The 17961-nt window shown below is 36.4% G+C and overlaps 1 protein-coding gene across 1 annotated transcript in view; it reads right to left on the bottom strand.

Moving 5' to 3' along the window:
• Nucleotides 1-17961, bottom strand: part of LOC127618239 (arginyl-tRNA--protein transferase 1) — a 112176-nt gene that overhangs the window by 42008 nt on the left and 52207 nt on the right. Inside the window, 1 exon segment of the mRNA XM_052090592.1 lies at nt 12431-12463. Coding sequence (XP_051946552.1) covers nt 12431-12463 — 33 coding nt within the window.

Raw genomic sequence — 17961 nt, 5'->3', positions numbered from 1 at the left:
ATTCATCTGATGCATGCGTAGATAAACCAACAAGACAAAAAGCACAGATGAAATACAAAAACGCATCCTGAGAGAACATCCCCTGGACAAGCTCAGTCTGTTCAATGATATGGACATACAACAAACATTCATATTTATTTGTCTGCAGTAAAAATTGCAATGTGTTTTGAATTATCTGAATTATCTTTTATATATGTATAATATATAAGCATTTAGCATTTAAATATATTTAACATATAATTTTGATTATATATTGATTTTCTTAATTTAGGAGGCATCTCAACATCTATTGTTATATGTAATTTATTGTGATTATTTAATTGGATTTAAATGCAAAAAAAAAAAAATAATCATTTTAATGCAATCGATTAACAGCCCTAATAATAATTGATGTTTAATGAATGTTTATTTATGCAGCTAAACTGACATTGCTTATATGTACAAAAATTAGTCATGTCAATCCAACACTGAACCTTTATTAACAACTTTATTAAAATGAATCATTGTACTAGAGAAAAGGAAACATCAAACCTAATTCCACACAAATCAAGTCAAGTCCACAGATAAGTTCTCCAGGTATCATTGCAATAATTCAAATCTATTAAAATCCTGCTTTTTAGCAACTTTTTGAACAACAGCAATAATTCATGTATAGAATAACTCTACATCATATATTTTTTTCTACTTTATTTTGCAACACTAAAAAAAATGTAACAACTGATATTTGATTCTTTGTTTGGCTCTGTATCTAGAAGCATCTTTTTTTTTCCATACAATGAATATGAATGGCGACTGAGGCTAACATTCTGCCAAACATCCCTTTTGTATTCCAGAAGAAATAAAATCATATGAGTTTGAAACAACGTGAGGATGATTTAAAGATGACATAATTTACATTGTTTAAAGGGGAACTAAAAATTCATATTTTCAGACGAACAAAAAAGTTCTTCATATCTGAATACTGTCAAAATATCTAGCAGAAACGTTTGGGATGGCATTGACGAATATACAGCCTATAATAACGACCATCCTAAAATGAGCGGCATTTCAAATTTTATTTAAAGCGATAGTTCAACCAAAAGTGAAAATGACGTCAACATTTACTCACACTCATGTTGTTCGAAAGCCGTATGACTTTCTTCCGTGGATCACAAAAGGAGATGTTAGGCAGAATGCCTCAGTCACCATTCACTTATAGTTCATTAAAAAAAGGTGCCATAGGTGTGAATGGTGACAGACAGATGAAAGTCTTTTTAACAACACACGAGTAAATGATGACAGAATTTTCATTTTTGGTGAACTATCCCTTTAAGATCAAGTAGCACCATCATGCTATTATTATCAAAAGCTGAAAAAGTTGCAAAATGTGCTCCTGTGTGTGTGTGTGTGTGTGTGTGTGTGTGTGTGTGTGTGTGTGTGTGTGAGAGCGTGTATTTATCACTTTGTGGGTACCAAATGTCCCCATAAGGATAGTAAAACCCGAAATTTTTGACCTTGTGGGGACATTTTGTTGGTCCCCATGAGGAAAACGGCTTATAAATCATACTAAATTATGTTTTTTGAAAATGTAAAAATGCAGAATGTTTTCTGTGAGGGTTAGGTTTAGGGGTAGGGTTAGGTTTAGGGGATAGAATATAAAGTTTGTAAAGTATAAAAACCATTATGTCTATGGAAAGTCCCCATAAAACATGGAAACACTAAGTGTGTGTGTGTGTGTGTGTGTGTGTGTGTGTGTGTGTGTGTGTGTGTGTGTGTGTGTGTGTGTGTGCAAAAAAAAAATGAGTCAGTCAATGCTCAAACAATTTGAGAGTCTGCGCTTGCAAAAGAACATGGGTGTACAGTAGCCTGCTAATCATTCCCAAATGTGCTTTGAGAACGGAGGTGTGTGCGTGTGTGTGTTTGTAAAGTGGGACTCCACGCCAGGCACGCACAGACGAGAACACATGTTTTAATAAAATCTTTGCATGAACAGGATCAATCTCACTCTAATAGCCCAAACATGAGGGGTACGGGGCCTGTTTTTACCCTCTGTGTGAATATGGGTGTGTATCAGTGCATGTAGAGAGTAGAACCAAAAAAACACAAATACTGCTGTGTCTGTAGATGAAAGCGCACATTCCTTCATGTGACATAAACATAATCATATGTGCAAGTTTGAATATAAGTCTGCTGTGTTGGACAGCAGTAAAGTCGCAAACCGTTACCTGCAAGAGATCATATATCGCTCTCAAACCTTTACGCTGTCTTTTTTCAATCAAGTGGCTTATCGAGAAGAGCGCGTTATTCACTCTACTCCACCAATGACACTTCAAACGGCTCAGCGGGAGGGGGCTATGCGGCCGTAGCCGTAACGGGATCTCTCCGTGGGCCCCTCGGCCCATCTGGGTCCAGTTAGCCCTGCAGGAAGGCAGCTCGTTATCACAACACTAGGGGAGCGAATCGGCCAATCCATTCAGTATAAGAGACTTCAGAGGCTGCTGCGCCACGACACAACCACTAACCTCTAAATTAAAACCAACACAAACTCTCAGACAAAAATATCACGTATGGGTGTTTCTTCAACTTCAGTCATTATGGACTTTAGAATGTAGTCACGAAAAAACATTTCCACACATTTTTATTGAATTTGTCTACTTACAATGTCCAACAATGAATATGCATGTATCATAGGAGATTTCTGTCATTTAATAGATGTTAAATAGAGTTCTGTGGTGGAAATGATTAACATTTCTTTAAATAAAATCAAAGACTCCTTTGTCTTGCTAAGGCTAATCTTTCATGAATCCTAAATACACACAATTTAATGATATTGTCTTACTTTTTGCATACTTCAGCAAAAATACACTCAAAAATAGTGACATTTACCTGGGATTTTCTTAGTTTTCTTCAAACATCACTTTCATCTCAAGCATGCACTACACTTTTGTTAACTTGGTTAAAAAGTACAAACTTTATATAAAAAACTAAAAAAAACATAAATGTTGGCAAAATCACTTGGTATGGTGGTTTTCATAAAATACATATTGAAATAAATATTGAAATTGCACTCTTGAAATTTTGAAAATCATTTGTTTAACTCTATATATATATATATATATATATATTTTGTCATGGATGATATAAACATGGATGAAAGCATGATAAAAAAGTTTCCAGGTCAGTTTTAATGTAACATCTATCAGTTTTAATAAAAATCAACCCCATGGACATGAAAATGGCAGAAGTTGAAGAAACAGTGAGGTATAAAAGGGTCTTTCAAAGTATGGAACTTGCTCAAATGCGAAGTTGGCTCATAAAATTAATATTAAATAACAATAATAAAGTAATAATCCGGGTTCAATACAAATTAATCTCAATTGACAGCATTTGTGGCATAAATTATTATTTTATGGGGGGGGTTGCAGTGTGAAGCATCTACATGTTTCTATTTATCATGGTATAAATAGCAATACTTGCTTGTTTTGATTATTGAGGGGGTTTACAGCCCCCCATCCACCCTGGATGCTACGCCCCTGATTACCACAAATATAATTTCAACCCATCACACCTTTAAAAAAACGGCAAAACTCAAGGTTTCAGTAAGGCACCAAAAGCATAAGATTTTATAAAAGCACATACATTAATTCTTCTGTTAAACTTGTGTATTATATTTGAGCTATAAATTCTTTAAATTGTAGATAACAGAGATTACATGGTTTAAAAAATTAATTTTTGAATAACTGGGTAATTAATGAGAAAAAGACATTGTAAAATAATGTTTTTAGTTAAAAACAAGCTACTAATTATAATCAAAACAAGCTTATATCATGGCCTTTGTTTTTTTTTTGTTATATATATATATATATATATATTTAAACAAGCAATGCGTGAAAACAAATGAAAGCATTTAAGCTCACTCAAAGCAAAGAAAATGAAACCGCAAATGAAGTAGACAGACACAATGTACATGTTAATGTACAGGACGAGTATAAACACTCAGCATATAATAGTGATCATGTTTATATTGTATCTCATGTTTTTGTTGAGAAAAACAAGCATATCCACATGCTCGGTAAACTATACTCATTTATACACACCAGTTTAAATGATGAAATGTCCCTCAGCTAGCATAGTCCTTCTCGGATGCCATGTTTGTTGTTTACAGAAGCATCACAGGGTATTACGTTGCTACGGAGACGCTGCTTTCTGACGAATGCAGAACGAATATTCAAATATTCGACTACTCGTGCACATCCCTAGTTGCATCTTCATGTTATCAAATGTCGTCATGATTACGAATTCATTCACTTCCATTGTAAGTTCCTCACTGTAACCTTAATAGTTGTTTTTGTTTTTTAATAAAAGGAGGGACGAGTCTAAATTTATATTGGTGGTAATCATTATGCTACAAATGCTGTCGATTGAGCTCAACTTGTATTGAAGTTTAAGTATGAGAGCCTTTCTGAGCTGCTGCTCCAAATTAAAACCAACACAAACTTGCAGACAGAAAAATCACAAACACTAGACACTGAGTTGAACGCACATTTGGTACATCATAGTACCAAAAATACACCTGTACTTGTCCTAAAAAACATGGTAATTTCATGTCAAAAACATAGTATTTTTGTACTATGAGAGTACTTGTTTTTGCAAGTGTAAACTGGCATTTATGCATTTAACAGGCACTGTTGACTTTATCTAAAGGGAACAGTGATTTCAAGGTATCCTTTTTATCAATTTCGTGTTCCCTGGTAATCGAACCCGTTACATTGCTGTTGCAAGCGCCATGCTCTACCATGTGATGTACAGGAACAGTATAACTTTGCTCCATTCAAAACATCTCCCCCACCTCCTGTATAAGTGTTACAGTAAACCCCTCATTTCCCAAAGTGAGTACTGCATTCCATATGCATAATTTAGTTATTTTCATTCAGCGTGCTTGTCCGATGGGTTGGCGTTTCAGACTAGATGTCAGTCTTAAGCACACAGCCATTCAAGATGAAGGTGCTTTCATAGCTCAGCTAATGGCAATGATTAAGGGCTTTTGGTGAAATGGAGAGACCCTTCTTTTGGTAATTTCTTTTCAAAGCCAGTCTGGCTTTTTGCACCACATGTGCCGAGCACCAGTATGTCTTATAAGTTTGACAACGTGGGCCCCATTTCAGTCAGAACTCAACTGGACTCAACAGCAGCGTCTGTCACACTAACTTACCCTCCAGCGGTAGACACTCGCTAAAGAAACGTTAAGCTCTCAGCACCACCTGACAGCCGCCCATCTTTCATCCGTAATGATCTGACAGTATGTTCTAGATTGTACTTTCATTCCTTTTAGTGATGCTTTAATGAAACGCAGCCTGCTCTGAATAATTGCACAGTGCAGGTCTTAGTGTGCCTGTCAGGCATGTTTATGTAGCCATGACCTAAACACGGGAAATGGTATCACTTTGACCCCGGGATCACCTAGCCGGACAGCCTAATGACTGCGTCTGTGCCATTGTGACGGCAAGCTAAACACACAGAAAAGCCGGAGAAAAAGGCAGGGGCCCAAATCACAAGCATATGGTGCCCTGCTTCTCAGAGTCTGTATTTGTTTGGCTCGCTTGTTCTAGCTGTGTAGTGCCGTGTTAAGAATGCGTGTGCTGTCAGCAGAGTGGACGGCAGCAGGCTGTTTGTCAGACTGACGGCTGGGGTAGTTAACATTCCTCCATTCTGAGCTATATAGTGGGCCTTCTATGTCATGGAAAATATTGAAAGAGGTTTATATCTGCAAAAAACAGTTAACAGCCAGCCAGATGCTGTTACACCAAAGTCTGCACAAATTATTCTTGGTATAATATGATATAGAATATTAGTATAGTACAGTACAATATAGTATAGTACAGTACAACATAGGTTAGTATATAGCTAAAAATCCCAAAATCATCTTTTACTCTATGCGTAACCCTCTACAATCTGAGTAAATCAATGCGACTATATTTGGCACTATATGATAAAAATGTCTGTGATTAGCCACTGGAAGGCACATTTTCAAATTTCACTCACAAGCGATTGTGTAGTATATTGGTGAAGAAGTTCAGCACAGAGATCCATGCAATCCATATTTCTCTTGTAAAACACTTTCTGTTATTTACAGTCAGTTGTTGATCAAAACAAAAACAAACCAAAAAACATAATTGTAAATCACATGTAACACGGATGCTTCTACTCTCTTTAATATAAGCTTGTTAATAACGTCTGTTAGACGCTCATTGAACTGCCACTATTCTTAAAGAGACAGTACCGTTTTAGAACTTGTTCAACATTTCAACTTAAATACTTGTAAATAGTACAAATTATGATTTTAAACAAAAAACATGTAGCAAATATATATATATATATATATATATATATATATATATATATATATATATATATATATATATTCAATTTCAATACATCAGATTAATTAATGGAAAACATGGAATTTGTACATTTTAAAATGCTAAAATATGACCAAAACTATGAAAACCTAATGATTTTACAAAATCTAATTTGTAACATTTATATTTTTTGTAATGTTATAAGTTAGAAGGTCCCCTGTATAACTAACAGCATTAGCTAAAAGAGAATTACGTTCGTATTTTAGCAAAATGGACATAACAAATATTCCCTAATGAATCGGTCTCGAAAGCTTGTTAACTGGAAATAAAGTTGAATCGAATTGGGAAATCTGTATTAATTCCTTAGCTGTATATAGTGTAGAACAGTATAGAACAGAGAGGTATAGAAGAGTAGAGTGAAGTATAATATACTATTGTAGAGTAGAATTAAGTACAGTAGAGTAGGGTACAGGGAAGTCGACTATAGTAGTATAGAATAGTATAGTCTAGTACAGTGTAGAATAAAATAAAATGTCCCATTATATTATGATTTCAATGATGCATGAATATCACAGAGCAGCCTGGCCAATAGTACAGTATAAAACACAATGTACAGTATAGAATAAATAAAAAATACCTCATTATATTGAAAATATACAAATTACAAATGTCCTGTATATTACAGTAAGAGCCTACATATAATATAAAATAAACAAAACACTCCATTATATTACACATACTCAAATTATGCATGTATAGTATAAAGGTTTAGCATAGTTTAAAATTTCATAAACATAAACTTTATATTATACAATGTATAGTATGGCTCATCCACTGTACAGTATTCAGTATAGTATATTATGGCCTATAATTCTCCATTATACTACATTTTACCCCATTAGAGTAATTATCCAATCATTGTTGCTGTAGAACATTAAATGTCAAGTAATTATTACTTGCATTTGGTCTGGACCCAAAAGAGGCACTGGGTGCATTATGGGACTAAAATGTTATTTGAGTCACACAGGCACTGTAAACACACAGCACTCAGCGATGGCTCATTGAACCCAATGTGGAAACAGCAGTGTTCCATTACGAATGCCATTTTTCTCAGAGTTGGCAATCACGGCATGGAACACTCCGACACAGATGCAATGCCTGACCTCGATACTGCATATTCAGCCATGAGGAGCTTTGATTATATTATGGGAAGTTTGTCACATGTTTATTAAATCAGTAATCATTTCATTGTGTACTTGACATTGGTGATGTGTCGTGTTTGCCATTTGGGGTGTCGAGATACGGACAGTTGAAGGTTAATTGTTATGTCGAGAACATGCACATTTTGAAAACGGTCAATGGAATTTGAAAACCGTAAGGTCCATGAAATAAACGCTGAGTGTGTGTACCTGTGGATGAACATGCATGTGGAAAAAAACAGGTGGAATGGGGCAAAGACAAGGTCTGAGGTCTATAAAACTTAGGTGACTAATTACACCACACCACTGTTAACGAGCATTTCCCCTCAGGATAGACATCACAGGTCAATAAAAGGAAAAAAGGCAAACAGAAACAGACATGCAAATGCAACACAGGCCTATATCACGAGAAGGGCACGGCAGTGATGCAAAATAAACTGCCATGCACGCTCTCAGAGTTATGTGACTCACATAAACAAACTAGATAAATACAACCAGGTGAAGGAGTCTAATACACACTAGCAAAAATCTACAATTATCTTAGTTAACTCAAGTTCAATCAGTGTTATTGTTCATGCATCTTTAAGTGATCGGATCCGCTACAAGCACAAACGGTTCCGCATTTGATGCTAATCGCCCTTTAAAGATTTCGGCACGCAGAACAGGCATTATTCATAAAGTTCCTAACAACGTAGACAAACTTGGTCCAACGGAAGTGGGACTGTCCCTCCATCTAGAACTTTGTAAGTATGTACTTAATGTGTGTGTAGTGAATTCATGTGTAGTCTCATGCAATGTCCACATTAATACGTTTTCGTTTAAAAAACGCATTCAATTTCCCAACCTTCTCATCCACACTTGAATACCGATTTCCTCCACCGAAGTGGGCGTTTCGAAAAATACTCTCCATTACCACATACTTTGGAAAACTTTGGCGTTAGGAAATTGAAAACTTGAGTTTTCAAAAGAAAGTGGATTAGTGTGGATGAGGCCTTTTCCGTGCAGGATACATAAGATGTCTTAGCCACAACTTGGCATCTTACAGCAAGGCAGCATAGACAGCCTTCAAGTCGAAAACATATCTATATCGCCATAAAATGCAGTCTAGCTATTCAGCTCACTAGGTTTTGGAACATTTTGGAAGCATTGGTGTAGGTATGTGTAATGAGCAAACATTATATCATGGACCACAATCATTAACCGCAATGACTGTGAACCTTCAGGCAATATTAAAAGTAATTTTGCATTAATTGCCGGCAGAGTGATGACTGAACAGTATTGCACTAATATTGGGTGTTGGTTTCATAGTTTATTCCTACAACAGTGTTGACGTTGGCGTGTCAGACTACCAGCCTTGACAAGGTGATAAATGCATGTTCCCTATAAATGGTAACAATCTTCATTAGCACAGAGGCGGCGGCACACAGCATGAAGATGGAGGGAGCACATGTTTCCCCTTAAAAAAGAAAGAAACGTGAAATAAAAAGGCACGTAAGCCACCTGCAACTTCACCAAAATACTGGTGTAATTGCTTGTCTGAGTGGTGTTTGGGGAATAGAATAGGATTTATAGTCAATTGGAAGAGTTTTTGGGGTAAATCTGACCTGCTAAAGAGATACAGACTCTATCCCTCCAGGGAAGGTGCTCCTATCCACTCTAGTAATTTGGCTCATAGTCTTAATAGTGATAGTATTTGACTAAGGCCCAGGTCAGGCAGCAGACAAACTGGTTAATCCGAACGTCTGCTAGCTGCCTTGATACATCACACAATAACACAGAGACTGTATCACATAGATATCTCATAGAGACTGTGTCTGTTCCCTGAACTACCAAACACAAACCCCTCACTAAATCGTAAAAAAATAAATAAAATAAAAAAATATTAAAAGGTAAAACAAAACAAAAATAATTTAAGATAAACATCATATAAAGGTAGGGCTACTAAACATTAGATCTCTTTCGACCAAAACAATAATTGTAAATGTAATTGTAAATTATTACAGGTCATAGTTTGTATGTGCTCTGTTTGACTTAAACCTGGCTTAAACCGGATGAATATATTAGTTTAAATGAGACTACTCCCCTGAATGGTCCAGGAGGAGGTGTTGCTACAATTTACAGTGACGTTTTTGGTGTTACTCATAGGTAGGATACAAGTTTAAACCTTTTTAACTAATAATGCTTAATGTCAGATATAAATACAAATCTCTGTAATTTATTTGCCCTTGCTACAGTATATAGATAACCTGGGCATTACTCTGGTTTTCTTGGTGAATTTGCACATTTTCTATCAGATCTTGTAGTAAATGTAGATAGACACATTGGGATTAGCATTTATTGATATTCTCAACTCTCTTGGAGTCAGACAAAATGTGACAGGACCAACTCATCACCATAATCATATGCTAGATTTAATTCTGTCAAATGGTGTTGATGTTGATACTATAGAAATTCTACCGCAGAGCGATGACATCTCAGATCATAACCTCGATCAGCTATTGTCACTCAATCTACACCACGCTATCGTTCAGGTAGAACTATTCTGTCGACCACTAAAGATAGCATCACAAATAATCTTCCAGAATCGTCTTACATACTCTGTAAGCCAAAAAGTCTAGAACAAGTGTGCCGCACAAGCCCTCAAAAGGGAAGCCAAAACGTCTCGATCGCCCCCAGTGACTGGTCCTAGTATAGGTCATAAACCCCGCCTCCCCATGTTATTCAACTGGACGTGAGACCAACTAAACAATTCAATTACACTTCACATATCTTTTTTCCAAAGATAGTTTATTTACTGTAGTTTCTATCACGTTGATGTAATTTCAAGTGTTTGTTTTCAAAATAAGTTTGTTTTTAGTTATTTGATGCTATAAAAACGGTGCTGTGACATCATGATTGACAGCTGTGATTGACAGGTTCTCTGAGCGAAGTAGTCACTGAAGCACCAACTGACTTTTTTTCAGAATCTATGGAGGACTGAGGAGATTGGAGCTTTAAATTTAATATCGAAATTTCTATAATTAATTATTTCAAACCATCATAAGTCAAAAGTCAAAAGTGCAGGGGCGTGTGCTTGCGATTGATTCAGCGAGAGTGAGGGCGGGGCCTTGATTTCGCGGCTTTACTTCCTGCTCACTACTGCGCAGGTCTGGTCCCGAAATCGCAACTGCGATTCGCAACTGCGATGTCAGCGCCATATAGGGACACTGGCGGCTTCAGTTCTCACCAATGGAAAAGAGCGAAGGTACTTCGTCCATCTTTTTTTACAGTCTATGGTTCTAGAAGAACTTGATGAAATTACAGAAAATTTAAATACAGTCTTCTCTAGCACTCTTTATAGTGTCGCCCCCGCCCCTTTCGATCCTTTTCTGGATATGGTACCATGGTAATACCATAACCTTCTGGGTATAGTCCAAAAACCATGATACTCTGAAGTACACTGACTAAAGTTCAGCATAGAAATAGCATGGTACATGAATATGGTGATTAATCAGTACTACAATGGTACTTTCATCTCATAGCATCACTGTACCCTGACACCAACAAAGAACATTTTGTGAGGGAATGTTTGCGATAAAACGTTAATAACTACACTCCATGCCCAGCTAGATCTGCCCTCTCTTGCCCCTTAATATAGAAGGATTATCACAGTGAGACAGTTTAACGGAGGCAATTAGACATGACATAGTGATGATCTTCTGTGAGGCTCAATTTAAGATCAAGGACAACTCTTTGGTGTGTGGTCATGCCATGCTGCACAGAACTTCATAGGTCTGGACAACACATTTGACTTTTCCCATCGATTCAGGACAAACAAATGACCCAATAATTACACTGTTAACCAGAAAGCAGTTTCCATATGTAGAGCTGCAATGTGACAAACAACAGTCAGTCTCTTATAGACCATTGGGTAATCACTGCTAAATTATCGCAAATTCAAGTGTGTGATATTCCACAATAGTTTTAGAGACCAAACCTTTTTCTAAATAGCATTTATGTTTGCCAATGGCTATATACAAAGTTCTACACAACTCTTTCTATTTAAAAAAACTTCAATTTAAGCTCTCAGAGTAAAAGCGGGTTGCTCTACTCAAATCAAAAGTGCCACAGAAAGACAGTGCTTACAGTTTTCAAGAAAATTAACCTATACATGGCTTACTTATAGCTGTCTCTGCATATTAAGTTGGGATGGGATAAAATATTTTAAAACAGATGAAGTTACATACATCACCTATACATACAATTTTATCATTTGGTGAATTTCATGAAGCCTTTCAAAAGCATGTATCTCACATTATTTTAGGTGTTTTTAACAAACTACATACTTAAGCATTTGATACAAAGTACTTATTATGTGCACACGTGTTGTTACGATGTACTTACATTTTAAGTACACGCATTTAATTACATTTGTAGTTACTCTGTTAACCTTACTACTAACCTATTTTGCAGAACAACAAGTAGTTACACAGTAAATACGTAGGGGCGGCTGTGGCTCAGGTGGTAGAGTGGGGTGTCTACTAATCATAGGGTTGGCGGTTCCTGGCCCACACGACTCCACATGCTGAAGTGTCCTTGGGCAAGACACTGAACCCCAAGTTGCTCCCAATGGCAGGCTAGCGCCTTGCATGGCAGCTCTGCCATCATTAGTGTGTGAGTGTGTGTGTGAATGGGTGAATGAGATGCAGTGTAAAGCGGTTTGAATACCGCTAAGGTTAAGATAAGTGCAGACCATTTACCATTTATTTAAAGACACCTATCATCTGTGAAGCTGTAAGTAAGGTGAAGTTATTGACTATGGAGTCATTTCAATAAGGAAATGGCTTGATACCAGAGGGATAATTCACAGTGACATAAAAACAGTCAAGAGAGTTGATCAAAGACAGGACTTACCTCTAATGGCGAGTCACAGAGGAACCTTTTAAACTGTGGAGAGACAGGAACAAAGACAAAATGTGTTACAATATCGAATCTGTAAACATCTAGATAAAATGAAAGACAAAATTGAAATATTTGATCAAATGTAAATCATAGTGGATGGGCAGTCTCAAGAACATAGCTGAGCACATTCAACATGGCCTTCCATACTGCATAATCAAATATACTCGGTTTGGGTTCAAGCCCAAGATCACAAAGGTTAAATATGATTCAGAATAGCTAATCATTGTACGTGCTAAATAGTTTAGAAATGTCTTTACTTCAGCTTTCGAATCCCTGAATCAAGGAGTTAGTGCTTGCTCACAAATAATGACATTTTGGCTGAAATTTCCCTTTACCTCAAACAAAGCTAGCTTGGATTTTTAACAATGCACAAACACTTGCTGCTATACTGTATTATAACAATGTTATCACAGTGACAAGACATTTAATATTACAGACTTAATTTCAAAATTAGTTGCGGTCATTAGTTTGTTCTGGCCAAAGCTACATGTCATTGACTGGCTAGCATTGCAAAAACAGATTGAAAATGCGAAATGTTTATTCGAGGAAGTTTTAAATAAAATTGTCTCTGCTAAGCCTTTCCTCTTTGCCATGTTGGACTCGATTTGTTTTTTGATGACTGAGAGACTTGCGGGTAGCGTACTTCTATGTTTAGGTCACCAAAAAGGCTAAAAATGAGATACAGAAGACTGATTGTGTAGAAACAGACTTACATACACATACAGACATACACAAATACCAATGTATGTGAGAACATGAAACGTAGGCTATATCAATGGTATCAGATAAATGTTTTTTTTAAATTTAAATCTTTATAAACTTCATCCAAACACACAAATCAAAACTCCACCAATGCAGAATGCTTATCACTCCATTGAGAAGACACAAATATGAGAAAAACGCCATAAGAACAGTCCATCATCATTCACATGAGTGTGTATGTAGTTCATTATATGGGAAACACTGATTCAAGGTGTGTTCTCATGTGTGTTGGCTGTCACTGCTTATTTACCGGCTGTGACACGAATACACCCCGCTGTAATGCAGTACATGGTTTGCCTTCTAATAGAGACACATTGCCGCCTACATTATCAACCAATGAGAGATTGTGTAAACAACCTAAATGCAGATTCTTCCACACTGACTCCATAAGACATGAATGAATCTTTAAATGGAGCTGCAGTTTCCAAGTCTTCAGAAATAACAAGGACCAAAAACCCTTTTCAAATTAGACAGAACTTCTTTTGGCTCCATCTAACGAACTTGCACACAAAAGCATCTTTCATCCCCCAATCTTTAACGTCCACACAGCGAGTCTGGTTGTAATCTGGTGAAACCAGGCTCCTGTGGTTTAAAATGCAACAAAACAACAGTAAGCAGAGCTTATTGGGCAACGAGAGGGTTGGAGAAAATTAGTCAGACAGTTACAAACTCGGTAATTTCGGCATCTGTGCTATTTACAGAACTAACAGCATATGCATGAACATGATGAAACACGTAACGTTTGCTCATTTTAAGCTTTTTGGACGATCTTTTTTGGACGAAAAGGCCGGAATAAAGGGTAATTTAAACCGAACATATATTTGAGTCTGTGTGTGATGCTTTCACTTGTTTTTCTCTGTTGCGCCACGTCTTTCTGCATAATCAGCATTTTGCGCAGACATGGAATTTTATTAGAACTCCAAACTGTTAAAAAAACATCTCAAGACACCTGCATACTGCTCAAAACTGTGGCGTTGTGTCTAGCTTTTTTTTTTTACGCAAATACATTTTCGATGCGAGCAGCCCTTAACAGTGTGTGAATGCAAACACTTAAAAATGTTAAAAAGATTTCATCTGGGTCCTGTCTGTGGATTCTCTGACAGAGCATGTAAGTATGCATCATCTTGTGCCACTAGCATGTGTTTTAAGCACCAACACCAGAAATTAGCATATGCCATCATACATATATGTTTATGTTCAGGGACCAACACGTTTAAAACCTTGACCTTTTCTTAACTAAGGCAGCAAGTGAGTAAGAAGGAGAAATTAGGAATGAGACACATTGAGGACAATAGTGAAAATAACTGTTTAAAAGTCTAATAAATAGCTCTTTTGCAATATAGATCGATTTGTTGAACTCTTTGAATGGTTGTGTAAGAAAAGTGTAATGTTGGGAAAGTGGAAAGTAGAAGGATGGGAGATGGGAGAGAGGTGTTGAGTAGCTCTGGGGGTAAAACCTGGCAAAAGCTCTCTCCTGTGCTGCCAGGCACTCAACAGGAGGGTACATGGTTAACTGCTCTTTGAGAGAGGGCAACGCTGCCATGCATATTCCCATTTGCCTTCTTCCTCATCTCCCGGAGCCTGGCAGAGGTGATCCTTTTTGGTTGCCGAGTTGGGCCAGACAAGTTGCAGATGTACAAATTGACATTGACATTTCTTCATTTAACATCCAAAGTGACATAACTACTATTACGAATACAACAACAACCTAGTGAGACAATATAAAGTTGCAGATTTGCTTCGAAAAGTAGGAGATACTGTAGTATTGAGAACGAACATCTTTGGTAACACACAGATTATTTATAGACAAAAATTATTTATCACAAAGTTTTCTCGAAAGAATTACATTGCTAACTCATTAAACATTTAAAGTGAAATAATGTATAAATTGTGATAATATACTGCATGCAATGCATGTTATATCATTAGTTACTTTAAGGAAATAAGCAGCACAATATTTTGTAAATTAACTTTCAAATTAGAAGGAATTACTCAAACTCTTCTCTTGAATACAGCATTGTATGTAGGTCTTCGCAGTGAGCAACAACAGCCTAAATCATTCACATTAAAATAAAATGAAGCTGACTACACTGCTAGAGGCTCAATGTCTACACAGGTGTATATTTTCAAGTATACTAAAGTGACTAGAAGTGTATGGGAACCCTTTGGAATTAGCTGGTTTTCTGCATTAATTGGTTATAAAATGTGATCTCATCTTCATCAAATTCACAAGTATAGACAAAAAAAAAGTGCTTAAGCTAAATACAAACACTAGTCTTTGGTGAACACATCCCATTCAACCTTTACAGTGCTGTGGAAAGTGAACCATTGGATTTAATAACTGGTTGATCCTCCTTTGGCAGCAGTAACCTCAACCAAGCATTTCTGGTAGCTGCGGATTAGACATGCACAACGTTCAGAAGGAATTTTGGGCCTTTCTTCTATACAGAACTGCTTTAGCTCAGGCACATTAATTGGTGTGAACAGCTCTCTTTAGGCCATTCCACAACATCTCTATTGGGTTAAGGTCTGGGATCTGACTAAATGTGTATTTAATTTTTTATTTTCATTTTTGAAGCCAACTGACATTATCCTGTAGGATAACTGATACATTTGCTAATTAATTTTTCCCTTGATGATGGCAAATGGTTCAGACCCCAAAGCAGCCCCAAATGATGATGCTCCCCCACTGTACTTCACCATTGGGATGATGTTTTCATGTTGGTATGCGGTGGCCCTTTTATGCCATACATGTTCTTCCCAAACAATTCAACCTTAGTTTCATCAGTCCACAAAACACTTTCCCAGTAGCGTTGTGAAGTGTCATGGTGGTCTTTGGCAAACTTCAGCAACTTGTTTTTGTTGGAAAGCAGCGGCTTCCTTTGTGGTGTCCTGCCATGGACACCATGCATGTTTATTGTTTCCTATATAGTAGACTCATGAACAGAGATGTTAACCAGTTCCAATGATTCCTTCAATCTTAAGCTGTCACTCTGGGGTTCTTTTTACCTCATTGAGTATTCTGCGGTGAGCCCTTTAAGCAGGGTTCCTACTCTTTTCAAGCAATGAATTTCTATGATTTTTCCATGACATGAAAGCTAATTTCCATGCCCAAACATAAAGCATTTGGTTCTGAAAATGGCACCTAAATCACATCATTGCAAATTTGTAAAAACAAAAACATAATTTGCCTCTAATTGGTCAGGCAGGGCTCAACGCAAAGGTTTTTTTCTAATGGATTGGTCGGGCTAGTGGTTCAGATTTTTACTTGCCTTGCCAAAATTTTCAATGGCCCCAACACAAAAATGAAAAATAGCTGTTTTTACCATCATGCCATTAAAAATGAGTCTGAAGCTATTTTTTGATGTTGTTGTTGTTTATAAATATTACGTTTTTAAGACAATTTCCTCCAAAATTGATAATGATTTATTCCTTATGTAACCCCATATTTAAATATTTGGTTTCTTTTTACCAGTTGCAGAATGCAATAATGTACCATATTACTTTTAAAAGTAACAATACACTCTCCATAAAGATTTAGAATCATATGCATAATCTTTGTATAAAAATGAATAAATAAATAACATTTTAAAAAAAGAGCACCATTTCAATCACACATTGTGGGTTTGTGATTGGACGTAATGGTGCACTAAAAAAGCATCTTGCTCTTACAAAAGAGTGAGTTCTCCTCTTCATTGATCAATTGTGTACACTCTCTTTCTCATGCAAACTTTTTGAAGTCCCATTCATTTTCTAGCAACTGATTGTGGTTAGTGATCTTGATGAGAATATCTCTGATTTCAACCAAAAATGCCATTATATTTGCTGACCGTCTGTTTGCAAAATTGAATTAAACATTTGTTTGCATCATCACTCAAAAATGTAAATTGGAGTCTTACAATGTTTCATGTATTAAAATGTTTCATTAAAATATATATATATGTAAACATTGTTGTTTATTACTATGTATTGTTACACTGGAGCATTTTTACTGTATTTTACAACTTGCATTAAAAATGTCATACCACTTATCTACAACGGCTGTTCGTCAAAATTAATATGAATTCAAATGAATAAATATTGAGATTTTAAAATGTTTTAGCTACATTGCTACATTTAGATTTTTACACATATTTTAGCTATATCATCCAACCATATATTCATGAATCATTTGCAACAACATCATTCTCTCTGTAACCCGTCTTCAAGTCGGTTGTACTGAAGCGTTCCAAAATGACATTTAGTATAAACAAATAGATGTGAACTCTGACCAGAACAGGAAGTGGAATGGCTCTACTGGGATTTAGGGCTCTGTGAATGTGAATTTGAAATTAGGCAGAACTTAGTGAATGTGAGGGATTGGTTCTTAACTGACCATGAAATCTACTGTTTAGATCAACTTACATCTGTCAGAGAGGTAATAAGGTAATACCAAACTTAATTTAAGTAGTTATAAACTTGGACACTGACATTTTTCATGTGCAAGGCAGCTTTAAGACATCTTTAGCTAAATGTAAAAGATTTACAGAATAATCTGGAATATGCTACAGTATGCCACATTAATAAATAGAAATCAAAATTGACCCCATGTTCTTTTTCAATACACATTACAGGTCTACATATGAGGTTCTATTTAGGTTTGGACGCTGACTTAGAAGGTAGCAGCCTATCGTGGCAGTAAATGGCAAGGCAGCTCACTAGGCTTTTGGGACAGAGCTAGT

Source organism: Xyrauchen texanus, chromosome 24, assembly GCF_025860055.1.
Source record: "Xyrauchen texanus isolate HMW12.3.18 chromosome 24, RBS_HiC_50CHRs, whole genome shotgun sequence".
NCBI lineage: Eukaryota > Metazoa > Chordata > Actinopteri > Cypriniformes > Catostomidae > Xyrauchen > Xyrauchen texanus.
Note: the sequence above shows the minus strand (reverse complement) of the source record. Positions and strands in the feature narration are given on the sequence as shown.